This window comes from Lepidochelys kempii, chromosome 5 (genome assembly GCF_965140285.1).
Source record: "Lepidochelys kempii isolate rLepKem1 chromosome 5, rLepKem1.hap1, whole genome shotgun sequence".
Classification (NCBI taxonomy): Eukaryota; Metazoa; Chordata; order Testudines; family Cheloniidae; genus Lepidochelys; species Lepidochelys kempii.
The window spans coordinates 89441805-89459075 of NC_136384.1; the positions used below are offsets into that span (position 1 = coordinate 89441805).

General features: G+C 42.7%; 1 protein-coding gene and 1 long non-coding RNA gene across 5 annotated transcripts in view; one reads left to right on the forward strand and one right to left on the reverse strand.

The window, feature by feature from the left end:
- Window positions 1-5400: 5400 nt before the first annotated feature.
- Window positions 5401-8010, reverse strand: LOC140911603 (uncharacterized). The gene is made up of 3 exons (XR_012159052.2): window positions 7478-8010; window positions 6748-7365; window positions 5401-5467 (listed from the first exon to the last, which is right to left on the reverse strand). It is a non-coding gene; the product is annotated as an uncharacterized LOC140911603 (long non-coding RNA).
- Window positions 6376-17271, forward strand: part of PTCH1 (patched 1) — a 75807-nt gene continuing 64911 nt past the window's right edge. For all 4 annotated transcript variants that reach the window (XM_073344958.2, XM_073344957.2, XM_073344959.2 and 1 more), the window contains exons 1-2: window positions 6376-7270; window positions 8848-9040. In XM_073344958.2, the coding sequence (XP_073201059.1) occupies window positions 6878-7270; window positions 8848-9040 (586 nt within the window). In that variant the 5' untranslated portion in view covers window positions 6376-6877. The remainder of the gene's footprint in view (window positions 7271-8847; window positions 9041-17271) is intronic.

Consider the following 17271-nt stretch of genomic DNA (forward strand, 5'->3'; position numbering starts at 1 on the left):
TTGTGCTTAGTGAGTGCAACTCATATATGACCATATCCTGTACTCTTTGCTCAGGGGAAAGCCAATGGGAGTCTTGACTGGACGAGGACTGCAGAAAGGGCGAAGTTAAGGACGCTGAATTTCTTTTGCAGGTGTTGGGGGAGTTTAAGTCAGATATCTTATTAGTGGACTCATTCCAGGTTTTTTACTCTTTGATACATTTCGGAGCACACATCAAACCTTTCGAGTGGTTGTGATGTCAAATCTAATCTGTGGAATTCAGTTAGCCATTTTTTGTGCATTAACCTTCCTGCTCCTTTGAAGTAAAGATGGCTAGTAAGAACACTATCGGAAAGTCACTCATGTAGAGCCGTAGTCTGTCCGTTCTGAATCTCAGCCTCTTGCATATTGTCCTATTTTGTGTTACTGAAACAGCCTACAACACAGAATGCAAACATGCATTGTAAACTGCGAAGCCAATATTTGTTGGTAACATAACAACTATGACCAAAAGAAGACCCTGTTTCTTTGCATTTCTTTTACTTAATGAAGGCAAAGTAGATTCTTTTAAAATACTTATAGCCATGAGATTTTGTATTTTAGATGTACAGCTCAGAATAAATTGTCATAACCCATTTATAAATTGCTGAAAAATAGGACTATCTAATAGGGATTCATTGACCCTATGACCAGAGTGTTGGGACCAGTTCTGTGTCTTGTATATATAGAATATATCACTCAAAGGCGACAACAAGGCTATGACAAGATAGCTTTAGCTCCAAGGAAATAAGCATATTGGAGCCGTGGAGCCAATCTCTGATGCCAGTACAACACATACTCCTTGTGGCTATGTGTGCCAGTTTGGAACGGACATCATAAAAGATAGTGATAGTAACCCAGGATAGCATTAAAATGGACTATTTATATTTTGCCCCAGTAACCTACTGCACACAACATATGCAGATTTTACATAACATGGTGTATTCCATAATATACCTATGTTCCAAATAGATTTTGCCTGAGTATGCACTGCAGAACGTGGCCCCATTTCTGGAAAATGGACTGCAAAATGTCTGGTGTTGCAGAATAATTACAAATAAAGTTTGGCGCTAAGGTGGGTATCTACCACCCTCTAGCCTAGTAGCATTTACCAGTTCTAGATCGGGGGTCTTTCACATCATTTCAACGCCAGGCTGATAGGTGTATCTAATTTCTGGTTAGGGCTATTAGAGTCATTGTGTAGCTAGATTATAACATTGTGTAGCTAGATTATATATCTGACAATATATTTGAACAGGAATCAGCATTTAGGGGGAGGATCCTTTAAAAATCTATTTGCTTTCAAGAGCCGGTAGATGGAAAACTGACAAGGCAGCCCACTCTGAATTAAAATGTCTTGGTTTCCCTGTTTTATCTTTATTTTTTTCTCTCTCTCTCTCTTCCTCTCTCTCTCTCTCACACACACACCTTTTATTTTCTTCTGCCTTTGCCACAGTGTATAAAGCCCTATTGAGACATGTAGGCGTGATGTGTAAACCGGATTAGCAGTATGAAAGAAAGACACACAATGAGCCTGAATTGTTTTACTTCCTTTTCATTTCTCACGCCTATATCTCTAATAAATTTGTTGCTCCAGCAGTGGGTCAAAGGGATCGTGTAGCTCAGCTTTTTTCCCGCAAGACCCAATGGCAGAGATCATGAAAATGAATGGCCTGCCTTCTGCCAAATGCAGGGCTTGAGATATATAGTTACAGAGCGCTGATGCTGTCCAGAATGGCTACAAACTGTTCGGTGTTACTTTCCCCCCTCTGTGCACATTCAAGTAACGCAAGTGGCAGGACGCTTTGCCAGAAAATGAATCCGTTCTGAAAACGACGCTGGTTTATAAACCTAAAAAGCCTTTAGCAGAAGATGACAAGGTTTGCCACAGCTGGGATCTCCTCCAGGCTTTAGAGCCAGGGGACTGTTGCTACCACTGCCGCTGGTGTGGTTCCCAGCTCCCGAAGGGCTTGGGCCGCCCACCCTGCTGTACTTGCTTATGCAGCTTGATGAATGTAGAGGTCTGTGGGATTCTGGTGGCACATTTCTCCGCAGCTCTCTGCGGATGAAATGCCTGGGTTTATGCTGTAGATTTGCTCCTTTGTGGCGTGCGGAGCAGCTTTCCATTAAAGGAGATCAGGGGTAATTAGCCGCATTGTTTTGACAAGTTGGCTCGAGCAGTTCCCTTTCTTACAGTCCTGAGGAGGGGATGAGGGTGGGGGTGGGAGAGAGCAGCGTTTGATTCATGCTGCTTGGTCCTTTCCCAAGCCCTGGCACTTTTTAGAATGTCTCCCTACATAATGTCTTTACACTGCATCTGTTTCAACCACTCGCCTGTAAGAACAAATGGGAAGACGTTCAACTGGAAGTTGTGAAAACGAAGAGTTTATTTAAAGGGGGGAGGGGGAGGGAAGCTTATCAAATGAATTAAAATATGTGTTCGGTTGTGTGAAATGTTACCTTCGTGGCCTTAGTCGTTGCAAGAGAAAGCCTATCACTAATATATGAGATTTCAGACCAGAAACAGACCTATACTCTAGCATGATTATGTGTCTGAGAGGCAAAACCCAATAAAATCTACAAAACGAAAGGCAATTTAGTTTATTACAGGTCGGGTTTATTCTGCTGCAGTCTAATGCTCCGCTGTCTCATAACATCCAAACAAACAATCTGTAGTGCAGGTGTTTTATTTGTGTCGTGTCTATGTTAATGTAACCGGATGCTACAGTGAATGCAATGTTCTTTATGATGTGGCCCACAAGAGGTTGAAAAGCTGGAAAAACTTTTTAAAAATCGATTTAATTACTAACATTTATTCGATCTGATACATAATTTATTTGGAAATTGTAAAGCTCCTACATTTTAGGGCTCATATTGAAAATTCAACTCTTTGAATGGAAGATTATATAAAATTTAGAGCATTGTTAAGAAAGGAAGGGCCAGCTGGAGGTTATTCATATATGTCCAAAGTCCTGAGGTTCTTCCATACAAGTCTGGAGTGAACATGCATATGGGAAGGCAAGGTGTAAAGGATTTCAGGCTAGATGTGCCTCCCCAGCACACATCTTAGCAGGCTTTCCTTCATCCATAAAGCCAGCTCTATATGAAATCTGTGGGATCCTTGTGATTTGTGGAAGTGAAAAAAACTGGTGTCGAGCCAGTTACATGCACAGGGCATGCATATTAAAGCCAACAATGCTTACAAATGTAAATAAGGGCAGATTGATTAGGAACAACATTATCGCATGCATCAGCAATGAGGCAAATTGGGGGCAGCCACTGCTCTGACCACCCAAGTTGAGACAGACTTTTACACTGACACTTCTTCCTTTTTTAAAAAACATTACAGAAACAAGGCCAATTAGATCCCTGCAGTAATTCATCTCTTGTGTATGAAAAAACAGACCACAGGGAGAGAGAGGAGATTAAGATAGTGCTAGTTAAATTTGGGTCTCCTCATTGAGTTTTGGAACCAGTAGCAAGAATTTATGAGCATGGGGCGATTGTGTGAAATCCTGAAAAGTTAGCCTATCAAATAGGAGGCAACAGGAGAAAATCTGAGGGTTTTGATGTATCTAAACCAGCTGAATGTTATTCTTTAAAGTGAAACGAAACTAAAATGCTTGTCTGCAGGACTTTCTCCCCCCCCCCCCCGCATCAAAACTTCACAGGCTGAAAGGTAGCAACATTATACTGATACCTCAATGTATTGATTTCTAATTAGACGGGGACAGTTAACTTTCTCAATCTGTAACTGCTGAGCAATAGACGAATCAACTATACAATGGATAAATCCGTTTCCAACTGAAATGGGTTGTTTCTAGCTTATGTACCCCTGCCCCCTGTGAAGTTGGGCGATGTACAATCTAGTCTGTAATAAGTCATGGTCGGATTTTCAAAAGTTCTCAGCACCTCCAGACCTTAGACCAACAATAGATTAGTAAAAGTCTGAACAAAATGTTGGTGACATCACCAAATGACTGTTAGGACCTTGGAATCCCCTGTCAACTAAATGCTATTACTTAATTTTTATCACAATAGCTACATTCACTAGAATAAGAGATTTTCCTTAGACTGCGCATGCTTTCGGTTTTATAATTGAGTAGGTGTCTAGCCAGTTCTGTTGCCACTTTATTTAGCTCAACTGCTTTTGCTTTGTTCACTTGTTTGTATTTTTTCACCAAACATGTTTCTCCCCCTCCCCCTTTTCCTTTATTTATATCTCGCAGGCAGTTACATTTAGCGCGTTTTCCAGTTAGATCTCCCCCAGGCTCGTACTCAGTCTAAAATACTGTCCCCAAGCAAGAGCTACCAGGCATGTGCTTGCCCAACATCTCTTTGCAAAACTTAACATGCATTTTGCAGTCGGGCTTGGGCGCCCCGCTTGTCACACATTTGTTAACATCTGTGTAGCAGGCCAGACCCCCAAGAGCGGAAACCCTCAGCTGAAGAGCCACCTCTACTGCGTAGAAGAACCCCCTTGTCTCTGGTGTGCGAGCTGTGCGCATAACTCAAGGGGGTCTGTCTCTGCCGGCAGCCCGTGACTATCCCCAAGATGTTGTGCAGAGTTGAATGGAAAGGTCTCCTTTCCCCTCGCTATTGGCCAGCAGTAGTCAGCCCGGCATGGTATTGGATAACGTAAAGGGGGAGACCTCCTTTAGGAATGTACTATGGCTTGCCTGGCATTTCTCTGTGCAGCAGCTCAGAACTAGGGGCTGAGCACTGATTCCCCTCCCCAGCCTTAAAGAACTGATCTCCCCCCCGGACCTGACTGGCTCCGTCACAGCATAGCCTCGTACCTGCTTTTCGCATTCCCTGCCAGCCTCTTTGGACTGTGGCTGCACACAGCAGCAGCTCCCCATACTCACCGTAATGGGAGGGAAAGCCCAGCCCCACGCGCCCGGAGCCCGCCTGTCACGTGAAAGTTCGGGCCCCGCCTCCCCGCCCCTCCCCCTTTCTTTCAAAGTAGGGTTGTTTTTTTTCAATGAACACACACCGTATGCACCTTAAAGCAACACTCCCCATTTCACAGTCAACCAACTCCCGCTACTTTCGTACTTGAAGCCACCAAAAGCAGCTTGTTGTTGGTCCAACTACAATTAAATGTAGCCTTGCAAGGGGAAAGTGCTTTAAGACTCGATCTTGTCCTCCTTACACAGGCAGAGCTCCCACTAACTTCAGTGGGACTGGGAAGTCTGCGTGAGTAAAGAGTGAAAAGACCAACCCCTAAATCTGCGCAATTCAAGAGGAGTTCATCCTTTAAATGCATCATGAAAATAAGTCAATACTACGACTATGCTATAATTTTGTCTTGCCAGTACATGGAAACCAATCTCTGACATTAGCTAAAACATCGAGGTTTATTAATATAAACAATTAAAAGACAACACAATTGTTTTCGATGAATTCAACATCGAAGCCTGTATATTCAGTAGAGCTGGCATCGTACCTATAACGTAGATAACATTTCAAATCAATGAATGGCTGATTTTAAATAAACGGAAACGTGGGAAGCGGGTGCCAAAAAATTAAACAATCTAGCGATTCATTTAGTGTAAAAAAAGTATTTAGCAGTTGCCAGGTTGTATATCTTATTAATTTTACATTTAAAATATATTAAATTGACTATCCTAAGATTTCAGTGGAAGAGTGAACACTAAGTTGAAGCAAGCTAGGTACTGCAAGGTTTAAAATCCCTTATTTAAGTATTAAGTTTTCGTTGTGTTTTTCTTATTGTAAGTGGTTGTTTTCTAGGAGGGAACTAAGTCCTCTCTTTAGTTAAGAAAGAAAAGAGAGAAATCTGGCACTTTCTACCGCAGTATCCACCACCCTGTCATTATTTGTGCAAGCCTGGGAATTCAACTTGGACCTCCCAGTATTTGTTGCAGCTTGAGGCCAAGGTGCCTCTAAAAGGATTTTCTTTTAAGGACTTCAGAAATTGTGCAGTACTTTTTTTTAAAGCAAAATATATTTTTGAATGTTGATCGCAAGGAAATTCTCTGTGTGTGTTTGTCTAAAAGCGTCTCGTAAAAAATAAAAGCTTTCTTGAAAAGAAAAGGAAGAAGAAAGGGGGAAGGCATTCCTTAATGGAAGTATTGCATGCAAAGAAGGCTGGATCTCTTTAAGGCTCCCCCTGAAGCTGGAGATGCACACACAAGGGTTGCCTGCCTGGGTGGTCTCTCTACTTTGGTGAGCTGTTGCTAAGCAGCTAATAATAGTCATGTTTGCTGAGTAATTTCTGCCCTGCTTGAGCCAATCGCATCCCAGAAACCCAAGCCATCTGACAGCCCCAGGGGCGGGATTTCAAGTCTTTTTCTCTCTCCTCTCTCTCTTTCTCCCCCCCCCCTTTCACTCCTCCTCCTCTTTATCCAAATGGAGAGGGTTTTTTTTTCTTCTTCATCTCATCTATTGAATCAAGGAACTGCTGCTTGCCGCTGCACACGCACAGAGGGAGAGAGAGAGAGACACACACATACAGAGAGAGAGAGAGACTGGAGTCCGAAAAGCCCCGGGAGTCAGAGACAGCTCTGCGCTGAGACAGAATGGTACAGCGCGTCGAGACAGAGCAGCAGAACCACTGAGAGCAAGAAAAGCTCCAGCGCTCCTTTGCTTTGCTTTCACAGAGGAAGACAAGAGGGGGAAGGGGGGGAAGCTGGTTTCTTTAAGCTGCAAAAGGAGCAGTAGAAAGTTAAAGCCGGAGGAACGAAGGGGGGAAGGCAAATCACTCACTCCGCTCGCAGACGCACTGGATGTGGGAAGCGGTAGCGCCAGAAAGCTCCGGATCATCGCGAAATGTTGCAATGGAAGGCGCAGGGTCTGACTCGCCCGGAGCAGCAAGAGGAGCAGCAGCAAACGCGGTATGAAGAGGTGGTCTGTCAGCAGCAGCCTGCGGAAAGAAGCGCCAGCAGCCCAGCAACTCTCCCGTCCCCCTGGATCGCCCCAAAGCCGCAGCGCGCTGCGGGGAATCACAGAGGACCCAGCCCGTGGGTCGCCACAACAACAGCAGCAGCAGAGGCAGCAGCCCCGTCCCGGCGGCGGCAACATGGCCTCGGCTGTTAACGTTGCGGAGCCGGAGAGCAGCAGCGGTGCTGGTGGCGGTGGCTGCTGCAGAGACCCCGACCGGCCGGGGAGAAGCTGCAGCAGAAGGCGGAGAAGGACCGGAGGGAACAGACGCGCCGCGGCGCCGGATCTGGAGTATCTGCAGCGGCCAAGCTACTGCGATGCAGCTTTTGCCTTGGAGCAGATTTCAAAGGTGCATTAATCTCTTTCCAGATTTTTGTGGGAGGCGAGGGTAGTTTCTCCGGGGTGGAAAGGGGAGATGAAAATGAAACAGCCACCAATAAAACGCTGGGAGAAAGGGGAAACAACGCCTGTGAGTCCCATGCCCTCCTTCCCTCCCTTCTTGTACACATTTTCCCTGGTGTGTGTTTGTGCTTTTGATTCCTCTCATTAAACTTACCCGGGACAGTTTCACGGTGTTTTGCCTTGTGGGTCACTCTCCTCTCTCTCCCTAGTCTCTTCTTACCTCTTTCTTTGCTTTGCTTCTCTCCATCCCTCTGTAGTGCCGTTCAACTTCTATAACACCAGGCTGTAACAGGGGGAAAAGTTTCAATGGTTCCCTTCTTTTTGGCCGAAGTTTTGCTTTGTTACGTTTTCCAATAAGTGTGGAGTGGCGGCTTCCTTAAGAGAGAAATCTTGTAGTAGAGAAAGTTTGTAATGTTTACCCCCAGCGGCTGGAGGAAAAATGAAAGTTGTAAACAAATTGCCACCTTAAATCTGCCGTGCAAGTCAGATTGAGTCCCCCTGGATCGTTGCTTTTATTGTTAATATTAAAATGCTCCAAGTGCAGGAATTTCATGGAAACTTGACTCTGGCGCACGCACACACACGCACGCACAAATCCCGCTTGTTACTTTTGCAAGGGAAAAAAATGTTCAAAGTAAACAACATCGAGCCATTGCCTTTCTTCAGAGATCGTTTCATTCCAGGGAGCAGATTTGTAGGCTTTGCAGTAAAGGGAAAGGGGGAAAAAATCCATGTGGCTGCCCTCTTCCGTTCACAAATATTGTCGTAGCTTACAGATGGCTGCTCTACTTCCTAATTCAGATCACACAGCGTCTCCAAACTCTATGGAAATGAATTACTATTAAGCTTATGATCTTACAGCGTTGCTAACCACGTGGAACATGCATTTACTACAGAGTTGGTGCCGAGAGCTGGGATCAGGGACACGGCAACAAATTGTTACACAGTAGCGTTCCCCCACCAACAACCCCCATTCAGCCCTGTAGAGATGTAACAAGAACAGGAAAGGGATCTTTTTTCTTGGCATGCCTGTGCGATTCATCTGCATTGATTGTTTCTCCCCTAGTGTTGTAAATCTTGCTAGCATGAATGAATTTTTGCAAATTGAATTGATAGTGGTGACTTCATTACAGGAAAGCTGCGATCAGTTACTCAAACCAGGGAGGATGCACTGTCTGCGTCATTTTACGGATCTCAAACAGTGATGTGATCCCAAAACTCTGCATTGATTTATGAATAGGAGAATTAGCAGCAAATAGACATCTTAGTCCATACAGCTGATTGCAGTGCACATGAGATGCTCAACAGGGTCATGGAATAAAACCTTTAGCAGAGATGTCTTTCTAATGGCACAGTCTGTCGTATTATTGTTCGCAGTCAATTGGACACTGTGAGGCTATTTACCTTTATGCATTAATAATTGCTTTGCTTCTGGTTGCCCTCCAGCCCACCAAAGGTATGTGCTTTGGGGGTGTGTGTGGTTATTTCCAGGCGTTTAACTGATAACCTTTTCTTGCCTTGCAGGGGAAGGCTACTGGAAGAAAAGCACCGTTGTGGCTAAGAGCGAAGTTTCAGAGACTGTTATTTAAACTGGGCTGTTACATTCAAAAAAACTGCGGAAAGTTTTTGGTTGTTGGCCTCCTGATATTTGGGGCTTTCGCTGTAGGATTAAGGGCAGCTAATCTCGAAACCAACGTGGAGGAGCTCTGGGTAGAAGGTAAGACCTGATCTCCCTTCTTGTGACTTTCTTCCTTTTACCCCTCCTGTCCTCTATCCCACCCCACTTCTTTCATTTCCAGGGACTGACTGATGCAGGTCTATACCAGTATGCACCTAACCCCCCTCCCCACCTTCCTCACAGCGAGGGGAATTGTGGGTTGCTTAGTAGTTTGGGTGGAAGCCAGGTGGAACCTACAAAGAGTGTGCTGTAATCTGGTCTGGTGGATCGTGTTTTGCTAGGTGGTTTTGGGAAGGAGTGTGTGTGTTGGGTGGAGGGACAGACTGTGGGATGTACCACCTCCGTGTGTGTGTGTGTGTGTGTGTGTGTCTTCAGGGAGGGGAGAATCAGTGCTGGTGGGGGTGTTGTTTGGGGTTTGTTTGTTTTGTGGTGGTGGTGGGTCCCGTCCCCCCTCCCCCGCCCAGCTGTAATAGCATGAAAGGAAAGTCTGTCCGGAGAGCAGCCCTCCCCTCCGCCATTTTGGGAGTGTGCGCGCCCTCCCCAGCAGCAGAGGGACGAGAGCAGCGCAGCGCGGCGGGGCTGTGTGTGTGTGGTCCTGTTTTTTTGGACTGCTTTCAACTGCGGGGAAAAAACATTTGTCTCAAGGTTTAAAAAAAAAAAAAAAGTGAAGCCCAGACTGGAACGCATGTTGGATTGTTTGCAAAGCAGATTAATGTCCCCGAGCGGGTGGGGGCCCAGCTCTGCTGGGGAGAGGGGTAATTCGTTTAGATTAAAACCAGGTTGTTGGGGGTTTTTTTAAGCAGGAGACTAGCAAATTCAGTCAAGCGGAGTTTTTGCAGCGGTGGTTAATCTGCATTGCACTAGCATGTTTAATCAGCAGGGTAGAAATGCTACCTAGATGAACTTGCTAAAGGTTAAGCCATTTTGTACGGTTTAGTGCATTTTTTTTTGAAAAAAAGTAGGCTATAAAGGGGGCCCCATCCTGCAGTCCTTGTACACCCAAAGCCCCCACTGCAGCCCCTTGGGGCCTAAGTCTTCTCTCAGGTTTAGTGGGTTTTACCACCATGTCACTCCACTGATGTCAAGGGATGTCTGGATTTACACCATTGTCAGGGAGGAGAAAATCAAGCCCGTATTTTTTTCTTTTTGATAAAACAGTATTAGATTAGGTTCAAATTCTGCCCTCGATTATGTTGGTGTATATCCCCACTAACTCGCTGACCACAATAGTTACTCTGGATTTAAGTTAAAGCATCTTATAGCAGTATCTGGCTCATAAAAATTAATATGGAGCACTGCATAAGTAACCACTACTGAATGGCCCTGTGTGTGTTGAGAAAGCAGTACTGAGTGAAAGGAAAGGGATCAACAGACCATGGGAGTAGTCTGTCTTGCTTTATGGATGGAGAGCATGGCAATTCTATTCCCATTGACCCATTCCCATTCTATTCCAGTTGCAAACCCATTCAGCATTTTGTGAGCTTTTTTGTTTTTAAGATAAGAACTTGTTGATAACTGAATAGTCTTTGTACAGTAGTAGAATTGTTCTAAGTATAGAGGGACCATCCTGCAATCCCTATTCAGACATGCTGAGTAGGAACACAGCAGGATTGTGTCCAAAGTTAGAGATGTGCATTCAGAAGCTGTGATATGAATGTAGTCCATTAGGAGAGCTGTTTACCCTAATTACTACTTCCATGAATAGGGTTTGAATAATTTTTTAACATTGTTTTGTATCTTAACTCTTTGCAAGATTCTCTTGTGGCATTTTAAATGAAATGTTTCAAAATCTTCTCTTCACTCCTTCGCTTCTGCCTCCTGATGGAAACTTAATTGATAAAGTTGGTTTGCACTATTATGCAGTGATTTAGTATCTTAACTATGGTATAACTAATAGCCAGCTATCAGGAACTGTGGTTCCATCTCATGCCACCTGTTTTTCCTGTCAGTTTAATACCAAGAAACTCCCTGATTACTGCACTGGCAGTTCCTGTGTGACTAAAAATGGAAACATGGTTTTCTAGAAAAAATATGATTTACAAAATAGCCATTTGATTTAGTCTCTGCTTTGACCTCTTTTCATGTCATTGGTGCTTCATGGAAAAAATATTTTCCAAATGCAAAAACTCACTTAATAGCCCTCAGAATTTGTAGAGCGTATATTAATTCATAATACAGGTGGCTGTACAGAGTTGACCTAATTTCACTTTTATTGAATTTAGTTTTCATATCAGTGAAATATTATTAAAACTCTGAATTTGGAAACCTCTGCATTCTCAGATTACAGAAAAGGGTAGTTAATTAAGATGAAAGAGCATATTCTTAATTTAAATTAAATTAACTCCCAGTCCTCCCAGACTGCCATTGTAAGGCCCTGAATAGAAAAGTTTGACTAAATTGTGTGTTTTCTCAATAGAGACTGTATAAATGTTCTGGTCACGAACATGGGTGCTATACAAATAAACCAAATGAATAGCAGTTGCATATTTCTGTGGTTAAAAGTATAAACAGAAGAGAGTGCAGAGTGAGAAGCTGGAGTGGGGAGAAGCATAAAGAGAGTATGATGTTCCTTCTGTGCATAAGTGCTGGAAAGTGATGCTAAAATACCAATTTCACTCTGTGTGCGTATGTGTGTGCACAGTCCTAATTCCTAGCCTACTATACTATTATTTATAGACCCCAGTGTGCTAGGTATGTACTAAAACAGAAGAAGGCACAATTTTCTGGTCTTAAGGAAACTCCTTGCAACAAGTTGTAAAATGATCTGTTTATTAGACTAGATATTTTATTCTGTTTTTTACACTTTGTTTAATAAGATCATTTGAATATGCAGAGTAATATTGGTTGAACACAGCCAATTATATAAAATACATTTCCATTGCAGTTGCAATAAAATGTTTTATTTTGTTCAAATGTTTAAAATGATCACCTCTCAAGGAATTGTCAGTATTTACATTGGAGACCAACTTGTTGTATGTAATGAATACCAGGAACATGGAAGGTCCTACACCACTGAAGCTTGGTAGGAGTGAACTATGAACCTAAAAAATCCTAACTCAAAATTAATTATAAATAGTGAGAATGAAGTTTGACTGAGTTCTAAGATCATCCAGAGTCCAAAATAAATGACGAGAAGTGTATATTTAAAGCTATTATAGCTGAAGTATTTATATGAGTGCTGCAAAAACCCAACTGTGGGCAAGTTCTCAAAAGAAAAAGAGAGAAAAAGAAACAGCTCTTAAAGCTTTTCATTCTTGCAATTTTCTCTTACTAGATTCCCTACTTCACAGTTTGTGCCAACACACTTGGCCTTTGGTGTGCATACTGGTACCAAGTGGCTTTCCCCTGAATCACTTCTTGGCAGCAACAGTGTCTTAGAGGAACATCTTTTTAATCCATCCCCCTTGCTACTGCTGTCCAGAATATTTTAATTGTTCCTGTATGTCCCACAGTGACACTACCCTCAATTTGATCCCCAAACTCCCTGTCTCCAACACTCCAACATTTCAGGTTCTTCGATGACTGAGCAGTGACTGGGACTTTCCCTTGTTTCCCTCATCAGAAAGATTCACAACCTCAGATTTATTATTATGAATTATTATTATGTAGGCCACAGAAAGCTCAATTGTAGCCTGTTTGGCAAACAAAAGCCATGGCATCTTAAGGACACAGTTCTATTTGCAGGTGGATTTGTCTGATCATGGACTGCTGTCTGTGGCCGTGCATGCTGGAAATGTAATGATTGTTCAGCTTTCCCCTTACACAGCACACAACACCCACAAGTGCAGAAAGGGTTTTGCATTCATTTTCTCTGTGGATGAATCTTGTTGGCTATAGATAGGGTCATAGATCCAACTGCATGTTATTGTGAAATACCTCTATTGACTATGCACCATGTGCTCAAAAACAATAAGGTGCCCAGATACCACTATGATTGGGCACCCCCTGTAAGAACCTAAATCAGTGAAGAGATAGATAGCAGTGGTATAGATAGCAAATATGTGGGTTCATCCCCAAATAAAGGGTCTGACACATGACTCTTGCAATATGGCTACTGGTGAGGGTTGTTGCAGATCACAAGAGGAAAGAGGCTTGTCCCCTTCTCCCTGCCACCTCATTCTACCATCCTTGCACTGCATTCTCACCTTTCTTCCTTTTTCTTGTCACTTGCCCCCTTTTTCTTATCCTCCAATCAGGAGATTAAGAAAAAGGCATCAATATTCAGTGTAGAGACTCCATGCCAGAGATCCTGCCATCCAGGAAAGGAGGTGCTGCAGTTGATCCTCTTCTTTCATGTGGAAAGTGGTTATTTGCAGCAACAGCCCTTTGAGGACCAACTGTGTAAGATAGGCAGAACTCTTTTTCCCCAGGCAGGTTGAAAGCAAGGGGGAGGGATGTATCAGCAGCCATGTGGAAAGCTCATCTTCAGTACCTGGAACAAATAAAACACATGCTAACCACAACTGAAGAAATGTTCAGTGCATCTGGATAGATGTAGTTTATATGGTAAGGTCCCAGCTGCCCATAGTGTTAAACAAAATGTATTAATCGAGATAAGTTATCCGTAAATTCTATAATGAGGTCACCTCACCCTTTGATACTGTAAAGTAGTAGGCAATTAATCTACCTATGCAGCTCAGGAGTGGGGTAAAGAGGAGGAAGCAAAGTGAGTGAAGCAGACTAGTTTCCTTAAATGGCTGTGCTTCCTTAAATGCTGCATAGGACAGTTAACTTTGAATGACCCCTTCTGGAGGGACAAAGAAAGGTGATAATGTGATAGACCTTCATGGGTCTGCTGCTGCTAAAGTACACATTCCTCTCAGTGGGCCAAATCAATGTGTTTGCTTGAATAAAGACAGCATGAATTGGCCCAGTCAGAACTGTTGCAACTTGTATGTTTTTGCTTTAAGTTTCTCCACAGTACCAGAGCCTCTTCCCGTGTGGACTTGAATAGTGTTGGGACCTCCTTTCATGGTCTTAGCTGTGTCTACTTTTGCAATACTGCATTGGCAAAAGGTTGATGAGTGGCAGAGCAGAACTTGCTCTATTGCTGAACCCCAGTGCCATGCTCTGATCTAAGGAATCTTCTCCAGTCACAATTTATGACCATTTGAACCCTTCTACCCAACAGAAGGAAGAAGGAAGATTTAGCTATAAGGGAGCACAAAAGACTCTTTTAGTAGTTCACTTTGTTTGATAAATAACTAGCTATTGGTTATAATAAGATCTTCTAACAAATTTTTGAAATAATTTAACTGGTTTGGTAGCAGAGAGTGGTACCAATCTAATAGAGTGGTAAGGATAAGGATCAGATGGCAGGAAAGGAAGTAATTCAGCATTGGCACTTACTTATCTGTAAACTCCCACTATCTTGCACTGGGATGTGTATTGCAGGATGTGTAATGTGCACTGAGAAGTCTGTTGTTTATCAGAATAAACTTCATGTCTCCCATTTTGTTTGGATAAATGGGTGTTTACTGTTATGTCTAGCAAAAGTAGAAGTAGTAGTTAAAAGTATCATGTGCTAGTCCAGGGACAGTAATATTGGGAATGTAGTCAATATAAAATTATTAGGCTGTTAACGTTAATGGAAACAGAATTTTATTCTTTTAAAAGTTAACTGTAATCAAAATTGAAGAATGATTCAGTTTGTTTCTAGTTTGAAGGTCAAGAGCAATTTTTAATACATAATACATAAATATCAGTTTAATTTTAAGTGCTAAAATGAGGGGTGACTAACTTCTGTGTTTTTATTTGAACAAACTTATTAAAGTGTTAAGTGAAAATGCGTTAAAAGGTTTTGTTTATTGGAAATATGTCTGTAGCCTCTTCTCAAAGCTCATATGTTAAATAAGAGATCACTGGTGATCTAAGTCCAGTTCTTGGGGGTCAGGTGCCCACATCATTAAAACCACCACCAACACAGTTGAACCCATATTAGCAGAGCAGGCAGGGGTTAGATGAACATGGAGACTGAACCACACTTTTCCTCTAGATATGGTAATTTCAGGCCAGAATTGATGCACAGTTGTGAGACAGGGTGGGGAAGCTTGTACGTCAAAAAATAATCTGGAAGAGGAATTTTAGATTACTTTTTTATCTTTCAGAGTAGCAGCCGTGTTAGTCTAAGGTGCCACAAGTACTCCTTTTCTTTTTTTATCTTTGAGTCTGGGAGTATTGAAAATACCACACGTGGCCACTACTTAGATCATTTCTAAGATAAGGCTGAAATCCTGGCCCCATTGCAGTCAATGGCAAAATTCTCACTGCAGCCAGGATTTCACCCAAGTGCAGCCAGTGACTTCACTGCAGCAGGATTTCACCCAAGATTTATACAAAAGTGTACCGGATAAATACAGACTGTATTGCCACTGCTTGTGTTGTAACTGTTCTGTGGATGCGAGAGGATCTCAGTTTCCAGAGCAGTCAATTTGTACCCTTCATGAGTTCTAAATCCACTGAAACATTAGTACCATTTTGGTTTGTTTGTTTAAAATATAAGGACATTTTATTGGTTTGAAGTTAGTGAAAATGTCTTCATTATTGTTATTTCCATACACTGCACACTCTGATCTCTGGCATCAGATTGTCCCCAGTGGATCTAGGCAGGGAGGGAGTCTCCCCTATTTCCGCTTAGAATGTGTGTGTTAGTTTGGGGAGGAGTGTGGCCTCCACTGCACTATTTATCCCCTCCATCCTCCTGTGCTCCATGTGAATTCCTGTACCCTGTGGAGTTCTGGTGATGGTGAAAAGGATGGGAGGGGACTTTCTGCAGCACTGTTCCTTGTAGAGCCCAGGGATTTCAATGCAGAAATCCAGGTGTAAAGTAACATAGTTCAAAGCTGTGTGCTTTCCTTTGGGTCCCCTTTGCCACTGCTGCTGAACAGCCACAGGGGAAACCTAGCTATTGGAAGTACAGCTCCTGCTGGAGTTGTGGTGCCAGACAGGAGGGTGTGAAAGGAGCAGAAGCCATACCTGTTACATGTTCTGTCTCTGTGCAAACAGGTTTTCCCTTCCTCATCCAGAGGGTTGGGAGAGGGAGAGAGGCCTTTAAAATTCCTGGCTCCCCAAGTCCATTTCAGCAAAGGAGGGTGTTCAAGGAAAGCTCTACAGCTCCTTGTGTGGTTTTCATTCCCCCTCCTCTGCTTCATCCATTTCAATGGATTTTTCAATGGATTTTTCAATGGCAGGAGAGAATCCAGTCCCTGTTATCAAACAATGTCTGTGGTGGCTTCCCAGAATGTAGTAATACTGCACTGTGTATGCATGTAACAATTTTTGACCCTTCAACAGGTTTAAAAGCTAGCATATGCAACTGGATGTTTCAGTTATACATAACTGTTAGGAGGCTCCAAAATATGACAGCTTCCAGATGTATGAACCGACTGATCCGTTTGTTTAGATTATGCTCCACAGCTGATGCCTAGATTAGTGCTGGCTGGACGAAGCTATGGGAGATTTGTCTGGTTTCCACAATGCCATGTTTATATTTCATTTGGATTTCTCCTTCAAAGCTGACCTCTCTGTGACCTGCTGGAGCTGCGTCCACTAGGATGCTAGCTTTAACTTGTCTGCAACAGCTTTTATTTTAGTATCTATTGGGGTATGTTCTCAACTTGACACTCATGGGCTTATGTGCATGACTCCTGTTAACACAACTGTGAGTTATGCATTTAAATTACTATTCATTCAGATTAGTCTATGCCCATAAGAGTGTCCTCTTCCTTGTGCCCTTTAGTGGGCAGAATTTGAGAAAATTTTGGTTTGATAAAATGTTGATTTTGAGATAGACCTTATAATACTATTGCTTGTTAGGTGTTTCTTCTTGTAAATTCAGCAAAATTTGTCTTCTTGACCTTGTAAAATATATCACCTCTAAAGGTGATAATATAGGAATATAAATTACTCAATAAGATTGATCTTTTTGAATTTGGAGAACAGAAGTTGAACAGCTTAGTTTTACCTAGCAGTCCTTTATTTTAAATGGACAATAATACCATATGTCCACCCTATCTCTGCAGATCTACAATGGTACATATTGCATTTTCTTCATCTTCCTTATTCATCTCTCATATCTCATAGGTTTTTCTCTCCCCCTCCCCTTTCCCCCATGTGTGTTTGTTAGTGACTGTATCTGGAAAAGCTGAAGAAAGAATAAAAATCCTTAATCACAAACTGACAGCACTATATTAAGGAGCTTACTCTCCCTCAAAGTTTAGGAAGATTTAGATGCACAACTTCCAATATTGTTCATAGTGGCTACATGAGTA